Here is a 15,829-nt window from a genome sequence, read left to right as displayed (position 1 = left end):
AGAGCCCCCTCTTCCATGCTGCTGCTCCATTTCCCTGGTGGCGTGCTGCCACAACATCCATAACTCTGTATGCCCACTGGACCCTGCTGGGGTTGGTTCACTTGCACCAATTCCCAGAACCTCTCTCCTCCCCACAAGGATGGCAGTCCTTCCCTCCAGAGGCGCTGCCTTGTGTCAGTCAGCACAGATGGTGCATTGCAAGTACTTGCAGGAGTGGCAGTCTAAAAGCAGACACAAAAACCACCTGAGTTTTGCATAGAAAACATTAATTCTTAAAGCTGTGCAGCTTTCCATCTGTTTTTGATGGTGAAACCTTTAAAAACGCACAGAACTCCAACATCCGAATTTCTCATCAGATTCCAAACACCATGTGATTGTTGAGGGAGTAACCTTTAACAGAAACTTAAAATGCCTTTTTCAAGCCTTATGAGAAATTTCTGATGAAACATTTAGGTTTTGTCACAAGTTCCACCAGCGAAGGAGGCAACAGTTCTGTCTGCCCATTCCTGAAGCACTTCTGCATGAGAAGATGAGGCTGAAAGCAGCTCAATAAAGGCAGCGTTAACAAACACCAATTACAGACACACATCCACCTTTCCCTACATGTACATCTGTAAATTTCGTGAGCATGAACATGGGCAAGGGTATTCTCAGTGAAGCTTACCCCACGAGCCTCAGTCATGAACACAAGGCTCTGAGACACAGCTCCACCCTTGAAGATTTGACAGATGTTGCTCCCAAGCTCAAGAGTTCAGCATTTGCCAAACCAAGAACAGAAATAGCTCCCTACTTCTAAAATACTCCACTTCTACACACACATTTCAGAGTTCAGTATTTCTCCACTTTATTTTAAGCATGCAGGCAATGCATTCCAAGGGCCATACCACTGCTCCCTTTCCCACTGCCCACACAAATTCCCACCATGTAACAAGCTGACTATCAGGGCCAGTTTAGACAAGTAGCACTGTTTTTCTCAAATCTGCATCCGCTCCTCCAGTGGCACTGGGAAAACAGCAGCCGTGAATCACATCCCAGCAGGACAACACCGTGCAGCCACAGCAGGCAGCTCTGCCATGCCCACCTCTGCTACTGACACTGCTGCCCTGCCCCAGGCTTGCACGTCTGGATTCCGCTCTCCGAGCATCAGCTGCAGGCCAACCTCACAAAAAAGCTCTGACAGGAGCACCAGCGACTGCCTGGGGGATCCAAGACACTTAAGTGACTGAGCGAGATGGGAAAGCTGAATTAAGGTCTGCTACAGACTTTTGGGAAAAGTTGCTGTATTTATCAACACCCATGCACCAGACATGCCCCAGGGCCAGCCCTGAGACGCAGCAAACAGCAAAAGGAACAGAGCTCTGTGCCCTGCAGTACAGCCCATCACCACCCCACCTGCTTCTCCACATCCAGGTGACTTGCTAGCATGTCTGACTACTGCTTCCATGGCATCCCCTGCTGGACAGCCTCAGCTACTTGGCTGCTAGAGAAACAAAAAACACCCATTTCGTAAAGCAGATAAATTCCCTAACACACCTGCAATTCCTGCAGTAACCTAAGTGTAAGGAAGATGAAAGCAGATGGACTGCAAAGCTCACTTAATGCACACTTTAAAAAAATGAACAGACAAAACCAAAAAACCCATGCATTTGCTACACCCTGCAAGGAATGCATCTTAGGCACTCAAGACAAAATATTTTATTTCTTAGGGTAAAGCTGATGCCTTCTCATACCTGGCTGGAAAAAGACCAAAAACTTCCCCATGTTTCCATCTTCAATCAGGAGATTTAGTCATAACCACTGCACTACTTTCATGTATTACACCCTCACCACCTCCTTCTGTTCACTGGGAAAAAAACCAAACAGCTAACGCATTTAACTCTGCAACTGTGTTTAACAGAAGTCTGTATTTAAGTCAAGTAATACTTCCTTCCTGTCTATAAGGAAAGGGCCACCGAAGGTTGCCAGCAGATCACCAACAGTTCAATTTATTTACTATGAAAATTACTGTTAACATCTAGTTACTCACCTGTGCTTTTCATGAGAAAGCTTTTCAACTCACCCAAGACATTGATAAGACACCTACAATGAGCATCCACTAGCACAGTTTACAAAAAAAAAAACCACAAAATCTGAAAAATTTGAACAGCAGTTTTATCTTCTGCATGTCTTCCCCATCTCCTGTCTTTGTTCACTGAACTCAGCTCCAGCTGCAGTTTAGTCTGACCTGAAAAACCACAAAGACATGATCCATGCATAGAGGCCTGACAGAATTCACCATTCTACAATGGTGAGGTTACGAGCATGAACTCATTTTGTTTCCTAGATGAATTTCAAATGTCATTCTCTAATTTTTTTAATAAAGCTTGATTTTAGGTCCAGTAAAATCAAAAAATCAAATATAGTTACAAGTTAGTTAAATCAGCAGGTAGATGATCCATAGCCAATATGCAAATACAATATGCATGACTTTTTGGATCTGAACTTAACTGCCATACCATATAGTTACCAACCAGTAATTTAAAGTTTGTTAAGAAAACAAACACCTTATCTCTACCAAACGCTAACCTGCTCTCTAGCTGGCCTTTCATTTTCCTTGCACTCACAGCTGGGATTGTGATTTCCATGCGGAGGGCCAGGAATGCCCAGGCAAGCAGGGCTCTCCGAGCTCCTCACGCCTAAGAGGCACTGAACGCCCCCGAGCCGCGGCACGGGAACAAAGGGCGGCACACAGAGCCCGGCCCCGGCCCAGCGCCTGCTCCGCGGCGCCCTGGAGCGGTGCCACCTCTGGCTGCCACACAAAGACAAGAGCCACCAGGCCACGCAGACACAAACCAAGCCGTTTGTAACGCCTGCGGCACTTCAGGCTGAGGCAGATGTCACTGCAAGAGTCTCTGCTTTCCTCCTTTTCCAAGGCATCTCACACATACAAATGAGCAAGATGAAGCCCATCTCTTCCCCGCTAGCAAGAGCCTACAGTCTCACTCACCCTCACATCAGAGCATAATTCACTGACCATTTCTTCCAGGAGCATGACTAGAATTAGAGCTAAAACACCCAATATGGATAATTAAGAAGGATTTTCATTATCTTACCTCACAGTCTTTAGCAGTTTGCAAATACTGATGCATGTTTAAACTCCAGCATACCAAAGGTGTATGCTGAGATACAGACTTAGCCAGTCTAATACCAACAGGGGACCAGTAACCTGTAACAACAGCACAATATCTGAGATCCGACCTGCTTACACCAATGAACAGATTTATAAGCCATTTTAGGCAATAATACTTGCTTAGCACCTGCATGGGGACAGGCAGTTCTTGAATGTCTACCTGGTACACGCTGAATATATTTGAACACTCCAAATTGCATATAAAGCATCTCTCAAGACCTTACAGCACTTCTGTGCTTGAGATTTCAAACTTCACACTGTAATATTTGACAATTTTAAAAAACCAATACACTTAAATTTCATAACAGTCTAAGCAGCTTGATAATTTTAAATAAACAAGCTAGGCTGCAATGGCAACAGGATTACAAATAGCAGAATCAAGATGATCAAAATCATTTAGTATCTCTCATACAACTCCCATGTTTCAAGAAGCCAGTCAACAGTGGTAACTCAGAATAACACATATTTATTAAATGGACTAATCTGGAAATTCATGGGTTTGGGGAAGTCTCAGAAAATCAAAGTGCTAGGACTCAACTACCACCTATACTCCAAGATGTCCTTGAGCAAAAGCCTCCTCTTAAAAACACAGCCATACAATTTGATGTCAGTTTAACAAAACAGCAAATCATGAGAAAATCATAAAATGTTTAATGGAGAAATCAAATATTTGAGGAAAAGCACAAAGCTGAAAGGATAATACCGTAAAGTCACACCAAGATGGATGGAACTCTAAGACTACAAGACTAGACCAAATAAAATGCAGCAAACTACTTCTTTTGAGTTGCCAAAATAACAAACTTGCTTTTCTATCTTCAGATTGCCTAAGACAACTCTGGATAGCTCTTTCTGGGATCAAATCCTCTTCCTGTTGCCTATACAAGTTCTCCCAATGTAAAAGCCAAGTGACAATTCACCTAAACTCATGGCAAGTTAAAGGTCTCAGCTCCATAGATGCAGGCTGTGTTACTGAGCTCTACCGAGACACACCAGCAAGGTCCAAAGAAAACCATTATTTCATTTGCTTTTCTCCAAACAATTCATTTTCCTGCACATCACACAAACCAGACCTGACCCCCATGTCTAATGCTGACACACTAAATTTCATTCACTCTTCCTATTCTAGTCTCATCAACACAGATTGTATTCAGGTCAGGTTCTTATACAGACACATCAGCAGAGCAGAATTTAGTGCCTTACATTCTTTAATGATCTATTTGCTCTGCACCACTCTCATAGTTATATGCAAGTTAATCATCCAGAACAAGAAAAAACTTGTTCAGCAACAATTTCTCTAAATAAAAGCACATTCAGTTTTTTAACCTGCAGGAATTGCAAAAGAACATAAGAAAATGTCATATTAATCACTCACTTCCAAAGCTATTTTTTGTTTCATAAGAAGCTGCAACAATTACTCATTACAACTGCTACTGAAAGACAAGATGCACAGATAAAAATCACAGCCAGAGTAACAAATTTTTAAAAATGAGTCAGTTCAACAGAACTGAAACAAACCAGGAACTGGACCATCCCTATGTTTGGGCACGTGATTGGTAGAGACTTGCCTACTGAAGTTTCTAAGCACCACAGGAACAAATCCACCCATTTAAATAACATGCAAGTTTGGAAGGAAGCCAAACATACCCATGACTCCGAATAAAATCTCCTCAAGCCTGTAACATCAGAATTCCTATCTTAGTTTTGCATGTGGCAATTAAGGCACAGCATGTTACAGAAGGGATGAGGAAGAAGCCATCACAGAGCCAGGACGTTCCAATATCTCTTGTACAGACTCATATGACTCGGGGCAAATCCCTCCATCTTTGTTTCTCCATCTCTGGAGTAATGGCTCTCCAAGAGCCATGTGATGCTCTTGGCAGCAATTCCAGCTTTGATACCTCTTGAAGACCAAGATAAAGACTGCTCAGAGATGTTCACCCTCACCTGAGTCTCTATAATCAGTTGTTCAGTACTTTCACCACTAGCCTCAGAAGGAAAGCAGACCTAAGCAGACCTAATGATCAGCAAGACTAAGGGAAGACTCCTCTGTGTTTACAGGGAGAACACTCCCAAGTATGCCAATTTTCAGTTCCACTAGACAAGAGTGCTTTAACACGTGATGCTCAAGGACAAAGCAGCATGTTTTCTGCTATCAGACCAAAATAAGCATTCCTTATTTCATCATGACAGCCACCTAGGATCAAAGCTGGGGTTTTTTTTTATTTCCACTTGGCAACCTTCATTTGTCTACTTTCTTCCACCCTGCCTCTGTTCAGAGACCCAGTTTCACAGATGACCCCACCCATACCCAAGACAATCCCACTGGAACCAGAAAAATGTAACCAACCCAGACAAGCGTGAGAAAGGAACATGCAAATGTGGAGAGGAAGGGAAAGGTTCCTACCTCCTTAACCCAGGAGACAAACACTGAAGGAGACTGTAATCCATTCCCAAGACAACCAGGGAAGCAGGAGCAGAGCAATTCACGCTCCTTTCTCATCAGCAGCTAGGCAGTGATGCAGAGACACACGGACTCCCCTTGGAGGAGAGCAGGGGTTTCATGATCGCCGCCCGTCTCCATCCGCTGGAGGAGAACGCGCAGGACAAGCCAGCCCTGCCTCAGCACAACCGAGCAGCGATGACGTGACCTGCACCAGGGCACTGCTGCTTGGCACCACTGGGACCTGCCACCACCCTCACACTGCCAGCTCCAGGCATCACCAACAGGAAAATATCCCAAACACATCAGGAAGCAGCTGCTCATCCAGCACATGAACAGATTTTAAACTAAGTCCATGAACACAAATGAGGGAAAGCTGGCATTCCCTAACAGATGCTTGTAAATCTAACGGTTTCTTAGGAAAAGGATGGCATCTGACGCAATCAAGTTACAATCAGGCCAGTGACTGACCCTGCCTGTGCTCTGGGGTAGTCCCCAAGGCACCACCCCACTCTCACACTGCCCTTTGGCAGGCACAGAGCATTCATAGTGTCAGTTAACACAGCTCAGCTTACAAACACCAATTCCTTCAACTGCTGCAGCCTGCTTAGCTAGAACATCACAAAGGCAAAAAATAGCTACAGCAAGCAAAATATAGCACAAGGTTAAGGAATTAGGAGAATGAAGACAAACAAAACACTGTAAACCAAAGCAATGCCAGAGACAAGCAGCACAACCCAACTGAGCACCTCCAACACCTCCCCTCTGAACCAGAGGCGGCATCCAAAGAGCATAAGTGCACATTTACAGAGCCAACCAACTGCCACAGCTGGAAGGACAGCTGAGCTCACTCGGCTAACATGCTTATGCAATATGACACGCTCATTCTTTTTTCCCTGCTGCCAAAGCCAAGTGTGCCAGTGACTGTGCTGCTCCCTGGACACTGAGCCCATCCCTGGCATTAACTTCTGTTCTCCATGCACAGAACCACTTCAGGAACCCTTCCCTGTGGGTAACATAAGGGTTACTGATTGACAGCTCTGCTACCACACTGAAAACAGCCCAGAGAAACACATACTCTCTTCCAACAATTACTGGCTCCTAGCTAACCTAGGTCTGAAAAGGAGTTCTACTGCTTTTATCCAACCATTTTTCTTTTCCACACTGACATGCCAGACACAGATTTAATTTCTAAAAAAGTCTGTTAAACCAGCAAAACACACCCCAAAAAAATTCAAGATCCTGCATAGCCTTTTTAAAAGCTATGCCATGTCCTTCTCAGACACAGCTAACACAGCCTCCATTCTCCCACGCTGCCTTATCCTGTGAGGGTGTCCAGGAGCTTTCTCCAGCAGCACATCTGCACACATACCCTCCCCTTAGGAATACTGTAACATTAACATTCTTTATCAAAATGCATCTGCAAGGAAGAAGGCAAGTAGATGGCACACACATTGGCATTGTGTGGCAGTGTTTTCCCTCAAAATTTGGCAATGGAAAGATGGCTTGAGTATTTGTGTGATATTAACATGACACTGCTACAAACCAAGTTCCTTCTCCTGTAACCATCTGACTCTCACCCACTAGCCTGAAAACTTAGCTTGGAATTACTACTTCCTCTTCACTTAACTGCTGCAGGCCACACAAAAATTAAAGGGATAACATCCTCAAAAAAGACCACAACTGTGTGCAGTTAAAGGTGCAACACCACCTGTCCATACACGCACGATGCAGGAAGGAGTGTCCGCAGGGCATGCGAGGAATAATAACTGGATAATCAAAGAGCATCAGACCACGTGCCCTAAAAGCTGAACTTGGCCCTGGCTGTACAACAGATGCCTTTGTCGGCCTACAGATGTTTCCCAACCTGTTCCTTTCTCCACTTGTGTCCCAGAAGCACACAGCAGCTCTGAAGAGCACAGCAAGAGCAACTGCTCTGCCCAAGTGCCACCACAGTGCCCAGCACACCACATGTGTGACTGACTGAGTTGGAGCTTCATTCTGTGAGCTACATTATACGAAAACAGACATTTACCTGCATGACAAGGGAATGTGTAACACAAGGACCACATACAAATCCCCAAACTGCTTTCATTACACAGAGCACAGCTCCATGCTGTGCTAACCAAACAACACTTTTTTCCATGTGAGCTGCCTTCATGAGGCTCAGGAGGTCCCAAGAAAATCCCCACACACAACACAGACTCCCCATCTTTCACCACGCAGAAATCAAAAGCTGGTCTAGGATCTCAGCACCTGCCAGTCTGCAGATACACTTGATGTAAGGCAGCTGTGACTATTTTGGGGAGTGTAGAAGAGCTTCACGTGTATTGTATTATGCTTTCAGCCAAAACAAAAGTCAGTTTCAAGTACTCACTCTGCTTTTTCTCCCTTCTATCTTGAACTGGAACAAACCATATCTGCTACTCCATTATTAGCAAAGCAGAACTGTTTGAGACAGAATAACAGGCTTGACCTTTACAGTCATGTGCAAACAGATTCAGAAATGTTTCACTCTGGAAAAAAATCGACATGACCAAATCAATTCAAATGCCACAAGTTAGCCTTCCAGACAGCCTTCCAGCTCATAATCCACCTAAACAACCGAACTAGATTACAACTGAAAATAAAACAGCAGCTTCCACAGAGCAGCAAGTCACATGCAATAACCAAACTAACCAAGACCAGTAGTGTACATGTCACCTTGTCTCATAGGAGAAGACCAGCACACCCCAGCAGAAGTAACCCTGCACCAGGTATACTACATTCATAACACCTGCCAGAGAAATAAACTCTCCCAGAGTTAAAAACTGGGGCCACACCTCGTGGAAACACTTGGAAGTACTAAAGTCCACAGTTCCATTACAATGGCATCTCTCTCTATTTACCTCTCCAGAAAAAAGAACAACAAACAAGCTCCACCTTGAGAGGAGATGAAGCAGTGTCAGCCATACTGCAGCCTGCTTCCAAATTTACAGAAGCTGCTGGAGCTGCAAATCCTCACAATGCCTTACTCTGGGGACCAGAAATGATGGTATAAGAGGTTAATTGAGGTGGGGGTAAACAAAGGCCAATAGTAACTTATGCACAACACAAAGTTCGTTTACTTGGATCACCAACTGAACTGCTGTTGCTGAGACATAAGGTAGAAAAAACAACCACAACAGAACATTCAAGACAACCCCAATTTCAAAAGCAGTTTGGAAGAACTTAAATAAACAGCATGACTACCTACAAACGCACAGCACAAGTGCTCACAAAACAGGACCTGGATTCCTCTCAATTAAGGCTACATTTTTCTTAGGCCTCAACTAGAACAGTATGAATGTAAAAGGCAAACCAAATCACAAAAGTTCAAGTACTTACAAAGACTACACACCAAGTAGGACAGTAGAACTCACAAGCAGCTCATTCCTTCACTGGTGTAAGACACTGGAGGAACAGTTGACTGGCTCAAAATAACCAGGTGGGAATTGTGTGGGCTCACAGGGTGAGCTCTGCAGGGTCAGCCAGCCACTGCTCCTCCCCTGCCCCACACTATGATGGTTTGACTGACTCCTCCCTGCCCCAAAATGGCAGCGACTGACCCACGGCCTGCAGCAACCCAGACCTGCTGAAAGGTTTTGTCTGGGAGAAAGGCAAGCTGACCCCCAGAGCAGGTAGATGGGGAGAGAGCTGCTGACCCTCCGTGGGTTGATGAGCAGTTTGTCACAGAACCACCTGGGAATTTGGTTGTTTCTCTGCACACCACCTAGAAGGAACCAAGCTACCTTCCCTATTAAGAGGCCCTTTTTCACAGAAAACTGTGCTTTAACCACCATATCTACTTAAAAAAGCAAACATTCTATTACACAAAGATGAACTAATCAACTTGTAAATACTTAACAAAGTACCTAACAGATGAACTTCATACCACTTGAGTGGCCTTTCCCCTGCCTCCCTAGCCCCAGACACAAGGTCACTTGGAAAAGCAACACTCTTCCAAGCCACAGCAGCAGAGGCCCAGCACCACACAGCCCCGGACTCACTGCTTTATCAGCCTGGACAACAGAAATAAACCACTGTACCCACTAGCACACCACTTCTTTCCACACACCCCAGGGCACAGCAAAGTCAGAGCACAAGACCAGCCAAGTGTCATGCTCACTCTTTGCTGTCCAGAGCGGAAGAGCTGCTTTGCATCCCCTCTAGGTACCTCTGAGAGCTGGGGCACACAGAACGACCCAGGCCTCCTTCAAGGAGCCTGGCATCTCACCTCCACGCTCCTCAGCAATCCACTGGCTGGACAGCGTGGAACCGCTGCGGGGGAACACTACACAGCACTGCTTTATTTTGCTAAGATACAACAGCATATGCCCCACAACTCCGTTAACCAATTCTGAATGAAAACAAAAAGCAGATGATGACCGTCTTTCCCCATCCACATATCAGCTTCCGAACCAATCTAGTCAATTTTGAGAAGGAAGCTGGAGAGTCCTCTGGCCTTTTCTTTAACAGCTGTAACTGCCTCTTCCTTGCTTCATCTGCACTTGTTAAAAACGTACCCATATATTCAATTACACTTCCCATAACCTCTTTGGTCTGCTCCTGGTGCAAATACAACTTAGAGCCTAGCAAAGCCTTTATTCAGTTTCACCATCTCAAGCCCTGCCAAGCAATCAAGACAGTAAGACAAATGAGCATCTTGCAATGCCTACCTTTATAACAGGCAGAAAAATCACTTTTACTGCAGTTATTAAGCAAAAAGGACTTAGTTGTTTGACTTGGACTTCACTAAGACAAACAAGTAAGTAGTATCACTATGTCAAGCCACAACTTTCCATCTCCTCCCCATGTAAGACAATATTTTGACAACTTGCTAATTTTAAGTTTCATTTTCACTCTTCACAACATAAGCTGTTCTGCATTGACATTTTTAAGCATGTTTCATACCTCACCATTTCCAGCTTGCTGCAATTTCTGAGGTATAAAGTCTTTCAGTACTGGAGTTCCCATAACATCAGTTTCCCAAACACCACCTCAAACTTTCAACAGAGAACTCCCTGTATTTTCATTAGATTTCACTTTCCCAACTTGAGCTGCATTGCAAATACTCTGCTTCAATAAAAAGACAGACAAGGCCTTCACTCTGTATCGGGCATTTATTCCACATATTTCTACCTTGCCCTCAAAATGGACAGGAATTCATTTTCTACATCAAACCTTCAGCCAAATGAACTGCTTTTCCCCCATCTCTGAGAAATAAAATGTAAAAACACATACTTCCATCAAACAGCATACTGACCACTAAGTTATGGAGGCCAAGAAGTCATCACAGATCAGGTGAGTTTAGAACAAAACAAACCATCCAACAGCCTAACTGCAGCTGAAGACTACAGCTCTTCAACTTCACACCCTCTTTAGTCAAAAAGATGCATTTCCTTTAGATAGCATTATACTTTATTCAGAACAATTGGATAATAATGCTCCACACTCTAAAACACTTTAATAAAACCATTTTGTCAAAGACTACAGAAAAGCATCTGGAGGGCAACACCTGCATCAACATGGGAAATCTGCACCAAGATCCAGCCCTGCAACCCAGGAAGGTCATTACAGCCCCAGCTTTTCAGTATGACCACTGCCAGTCCTCCAGTTCCCAGGAGCCTCAATCCTCCACAATGCCAGGAGATGCCTTCCTAAGATTACTCAGAGCAAAAGCTGGAAAGAGGGTGGGGGTTAAACAGCTTGCATAAAACAGACATAACATGCTATTAATTCTAATAGCTAATAAAAACACAATATACCACAGCTCTGCTAACAGAACAGAGCTGTATCTCCTATTAAATAGATTTGTTAAGATCTTTAGATTCGTTAACTAGATCAATCATTAATGCCTCATAACACAAGCTCTAACTTGGATGGCTATTAGCATCTTAAAAGCTATTTCATCAGCATGAGTAATAGGAACTACCTGACAAGTTCACAAGCTTCAGTTAAACTCAGTTTCAGAAACTGAAAGAAAAAAACGCCTTGTGCAAAGAGGACAGGAAAAAACTCTTCTCCTCTGCCCTCCCATGAGAAAGATTATTAACCAGGGGATTTGTAAAGTGTTCAGCATTAGTTACAGGTAGCAGTATGACTAATGTAACAGCAGTAACACACAATTCTTACTATTAATTGCTACTGAGGCAAGGGGTTGATTGTCAACGAGTTATTCCCGGATAAAGCGCTATCTCCTGAGCCATAAAGCCTGGTGTCAGTTCGGAGCAGCCGAGGGCCACCGGGACACTCGGTCAGAGAGCCCTTCCCCCGGCACACACCTGCGGCACACACACCCGTCACAGCCCAGCTGCTCCCCGGCAGGCAGAGGAGCTGGCAGAGCCCGGCCCCTCCTATTCCCTGCACTTGTGCCACCTGTTCCTTTCTGATCCTCCAGGCCCCTTCGGCTCCTCCCTACTGACCCGCTCCAGGGACAGCCTGGAGACTTTTCTCAGGATGCAGCAAATTTCCACTGCCCCAACCCTTATCAGTTCTCGTCCTAAGCATCTATACTCAAAACAACACATAAAACCTGAAGAATAAAAAAAGCAGTAGAAAACATCTTTCAGACTCGAAAGTAGGAAGTTAATTCACACAACAGTCACATGGTAAATCTGGACTTCCCCTGGCCCCCAAGGGCTGTCAATTTGTTTCTGCCAGCTACAGAAAAGAAAAAAAAAAACCCATAATCTGTACAGACTCTAAACACAGAACACTGAGAAAACTTTTAACACCAAATGTTAAATGTAATGTGCAACACCGAACAAAGCACTATAAAATTTCTCTCCTCTCCACTACATACGTTTTCTGTGACACCACCTCAATTTGTTCAAGAGCCCATTGTCTTTTTTTTTTAATCTCCATGTTGCTATCAGCCCAGCCAAGACATGACCTGCTGTCAGACCTTCTTCCAGTGACTTGGAAGTAGCTCCCAGCAAGGCCAACCAGATATGCAGGTGGCTAATTCCTGACACCATCTTCATACCCCAAATACAAAACACTGCATTCCAAATATTGCATACCAAATCCACTTTTCTATGAAAATCATTCCTAGACAGCAATGAAAAGCTAAGTGCCACTTTTGTGCTCCCATGCCAATTAGTGATATTATCTGCATGCACTTGCTAAAACCACATCTTAAATCTCCAGCAAGAAATGCATAAAATCAGTGGAAGTTAACTAGTGTACTTACACATAAATATACTTACAAAGTCTAAGCGACACACTGATGAAATCGACAGAGATATGTTATTTCACCCACAACATCCTAAGCAGCGCATTGTAAACATTCAGTAACTACGAAATATACAGAACTAGCCCTAAACTCAGTGACCTGGGAAGCAAATTACTCTTTACACATCACATCAATTACCAGTTCTGGAAGACAAACACCACACTGTTTCCCACACACAGTGCAAAACTCAAAAATGCCTCTTCTGATGGTGTCCCATGGCAGTACCTAGTGAAGCAATACAGCTGAGAAAGTCCAGCCAACCCCATGGCTACAAAAACCCGCACAACTCTTCCTTCGGTCCCAGTGCAAGTCCGACGACACCAAGTGCAAGTTCACCACAAGAAGCACAAGCCGAGAACCCTTCAGCGAGGGGAGAGGCTCCACAGCACAACCTGCCAGCACTGCACTTCCACCCGTGACCGTGACACCAATCTGCTGCCTTACACCAAGAAAGACCAAGAATTTTATTTTGTCGGGTTTGTTTGCGTTCTCTTGCCTCACCGTAGGGGGCAAAAGCAAAACACGCAGCTGACGGAGGCGCCGCTGACACCTCACCGCGCCTCACTCACCCAAGGCACCGAGCCGGGGAACCCCGAGCGCCCCGACGAGCCCCTGGCCCAGGAAGCGGCCGAAGCAGCTCAGCCCAAAGCCCCGCAAGCCGCTCCCCGCGGGCGAGCGACTCCGCGGGGCCGGGAGGGCCCGGCTCCGGCCCGTCCGCGCCGCCCCCGGCCCGCTCTTACCTTCGGCAAGCGGCTCCTCGGGGGTCACCTGGTACCGCCCCACCGCCAGCGCCCTGCCCAGGGCCACGCCGCTCCCGGAGCCACTGCACGCCGTCCCGCCGCCGCCGCCGCTCCCCTCGGACTTGGGCATGCGAGAAAACTTCTTCATGGCGAGCGGAGCCCCAGGAAGAACCGGGCAGGAACCGGAGGCAAGCTGCGGCCAGGGGGTGCCCCGCTTCACATGCCGGCCGCGGCACTCGCTTCTCCTCGCCCGCCGCCGGCTCCCAAAGGGGAGGAGGAAGGAGGAGGAGGGGGAAGGAAGAAGGAGCAGCCACAGCTCCGGGCGGCCGGGGCGGCTGAGGGGACGCCGCGCGCTGTGCCGGGAGCGGCCGCCCCGCCGGCGCGCGGCCTGACGGCGCAGGCGCGGCCCTGCCCCTCACGAAAGTACCCGCCCGGCCGGAAGTGCGGCCGGCGCTGCACGTGCCGCGGGAGCGAGGCGCGAGCGGCCCGCGGCTTGCCGCCCGCGGGGCTCCGCGCGCTCCCTCAGGGGAAATGGCGGGAGGCGCTGAGGGGGACACGCACCGCGCAAAACCCGCCCTCAGGCTGCTCCCTCTCCGCCCTCACGGACCGGGACGTGCCCTCGGGAAGGAGTGTGTGGGAAGCAAAGCAGTGTAGGGACGGTGTGGTAATGATCGCGGTGGTAAAAATGGTTCCCCACGCCCGGGCCTGTGGAGCCTCTTGGGTCCGTGGAGTGCTTCAAAGGGAAACCTTAGGGGGGTGGTGGAGTCCCCTTCTCTCCTCACCGGGCTGCTTCCTGTGTTACCTGCTCAAGGTGACCCGGCCCTGGCAGGGGAGCTTGACTGGATGATCTCCAGAGGTCCCTGACAAACCTAACCTAAAAACTCTTCATCTGGGAAATACGTGTGAAAAGTGTTGATGATGGGTACAAATTCTAGTGGTGTATCTGCACATATACTCTGTGCAGAGGTGTGAGGGTGACTGAAAATAAGGGGTGGGACAGGGCTGAAATGATGGGTCTGAACAGGTAGCCATCAGCAATGAAATTTAATACGAACGTTTCCCCTCTGTTGTGGTATACTGACATTAACAAAACAAACCAGGGAATTTACCACCACTGATTCACAGGCTGATTTCACATGGTAGTCCCTCCCCCGCCCCATACAAATAAAAATGTAGTACTTGTGTGGTTGTTTTTTTTCCTAACCAAATGCAAACATATACAGTAAGACCAAAACTGGTAAAGAACACTCTATCAGTTATTGCCATCTTATTTCAAATCTCTCATACCGTCTCAGTGATTTCTCATGGGCATCTCCTCACAGCACTGACTCCTGCACAGCCAGCAAACTCCAACTCTTTCCTGACCCACCCTTTTGTAGCCCTTGTCTTCTTAATGGACACAGCTGTGGCCTACTAAGGGCAGGCCTGTTCCTAATCTTCGGTGATTAGTACAGCTGCAACTCCTCAGGTGTGAGACTACCTTCTGCATTTTTTTCTTACAATCTGTCCCTCTACAGTCAGTCTCTCATAGGAATGAATGAAGCTAGATTTGTGGTTGTTGGCAGTGGTAATTTAACAAAACTTTTCCTGCTGAACAGGTAAGTTTTGGATGGATATCACTTGCAGCCACTGGTTCAGTAAAAATGGAGAGGTCTGAAGTACAAATCTTTGGGATGATATTTTGGTAACCAAATTACTTTCACTTAACCATGTTGCCACAATTTTAGTGGGTAAGAAAACGACAATGTGTTTGTACTGAAGGGACAACGTATGGAAAGCACTGATAAGCTGTTTGCATGGGCAGTCCCCTTTCTGAGGTCACTGCTGTCCTCAGTAACAGCAGATCTGTTTTTCAACAGCATACAGAGATTAATTTGCAGTTTTCCTTGGGAGAGAAAGGAATTTTCAGTGCAGATGAAGGGAGCAGAATTCTGTAAGTGAGATGACATAAACAGGAGTGTTGTGTTAATGAGGGCATTCCTACAGTGAGATATGGCTATGCCTCTTAAACATTTAATGATCTCTTTGAGAAAAAAATGCAGCTAGGTTACAAGCATGTACATTTGGTGCCACTGACCGCTGTGATTTTGGTGGTGCTCAGTAAAAATAATGTATTTTCTAAAAGCCACTGTGACTTTGAGTGTACAACTGGCTTTTAGGTTACCTGGTAAGGTTTTATTTGGCTTTGGTGTCCCCATCCCCACCCATGTGTTCTTGTTCTTTTT

At 46.1% G+C, this 15,829-nt stretch overlaps 1 protein-coding gene across 5 annotated transcripts in view; it reads right to left on the bottom strand.

The window, feature by feature from the left end:
- BMP2K (BMP2 inducible kinase) overlaps positions 1-14,939 on the bottom strand; it is a 50,097-nt gene extending 35,158 nt beyond the window's left edge. The window contains exons 1-2 of one of the 5 annotated variants that reach the window (XM_064711517.1): positions 14,892-14,938; positions 13,605-13,797 (exon numbers count right to left, since the gene is read on the bottom strand). In XM_064711517.1, coding sequence (XP_064567587.1) covers positions 13,605-13,752 — 148 coding nt within the window. In that variant the 5' untranslated portion in view covers positions 13,753-13,797; positions 14,892-14,938. Of the gene's footprint in view, positions 1-2,026; positions 2,055-2,565; positions 2,586-13,604; positions 13,992-14,891 lie in introns of those variants that run through there. The other 4 variants (XM_064711520.1, XM_064711518.1, XM_064711521.1 and 1 more) reach the window with 4 other exon arrangements.
- Between the last annotated feature and the right edge of the window lie 890 nt (positions 14,940-15,829).

Source organism: Zonotrichia leucophrys, chromosome 4 (genome assembly GCF_028769735.1).
Source record: "Zonotrichia leucophrys gambelii isolate GWCS_2022_RI chromosome 4, RI_Zleu_2.0, whole genome shotgun sequence".
Lineage (NCBI taxonomy): Eukaryota > Metazoa > Chordata > Aves > Passeriformes > Passerellidae > Zonotrichia > Zonotrichia leucophrys.
The sequence above is the reverse complement of the archived record's forward strand: the minus strand, read 5'-3'. Positions and strand labels throughout refer to the sequence as shown.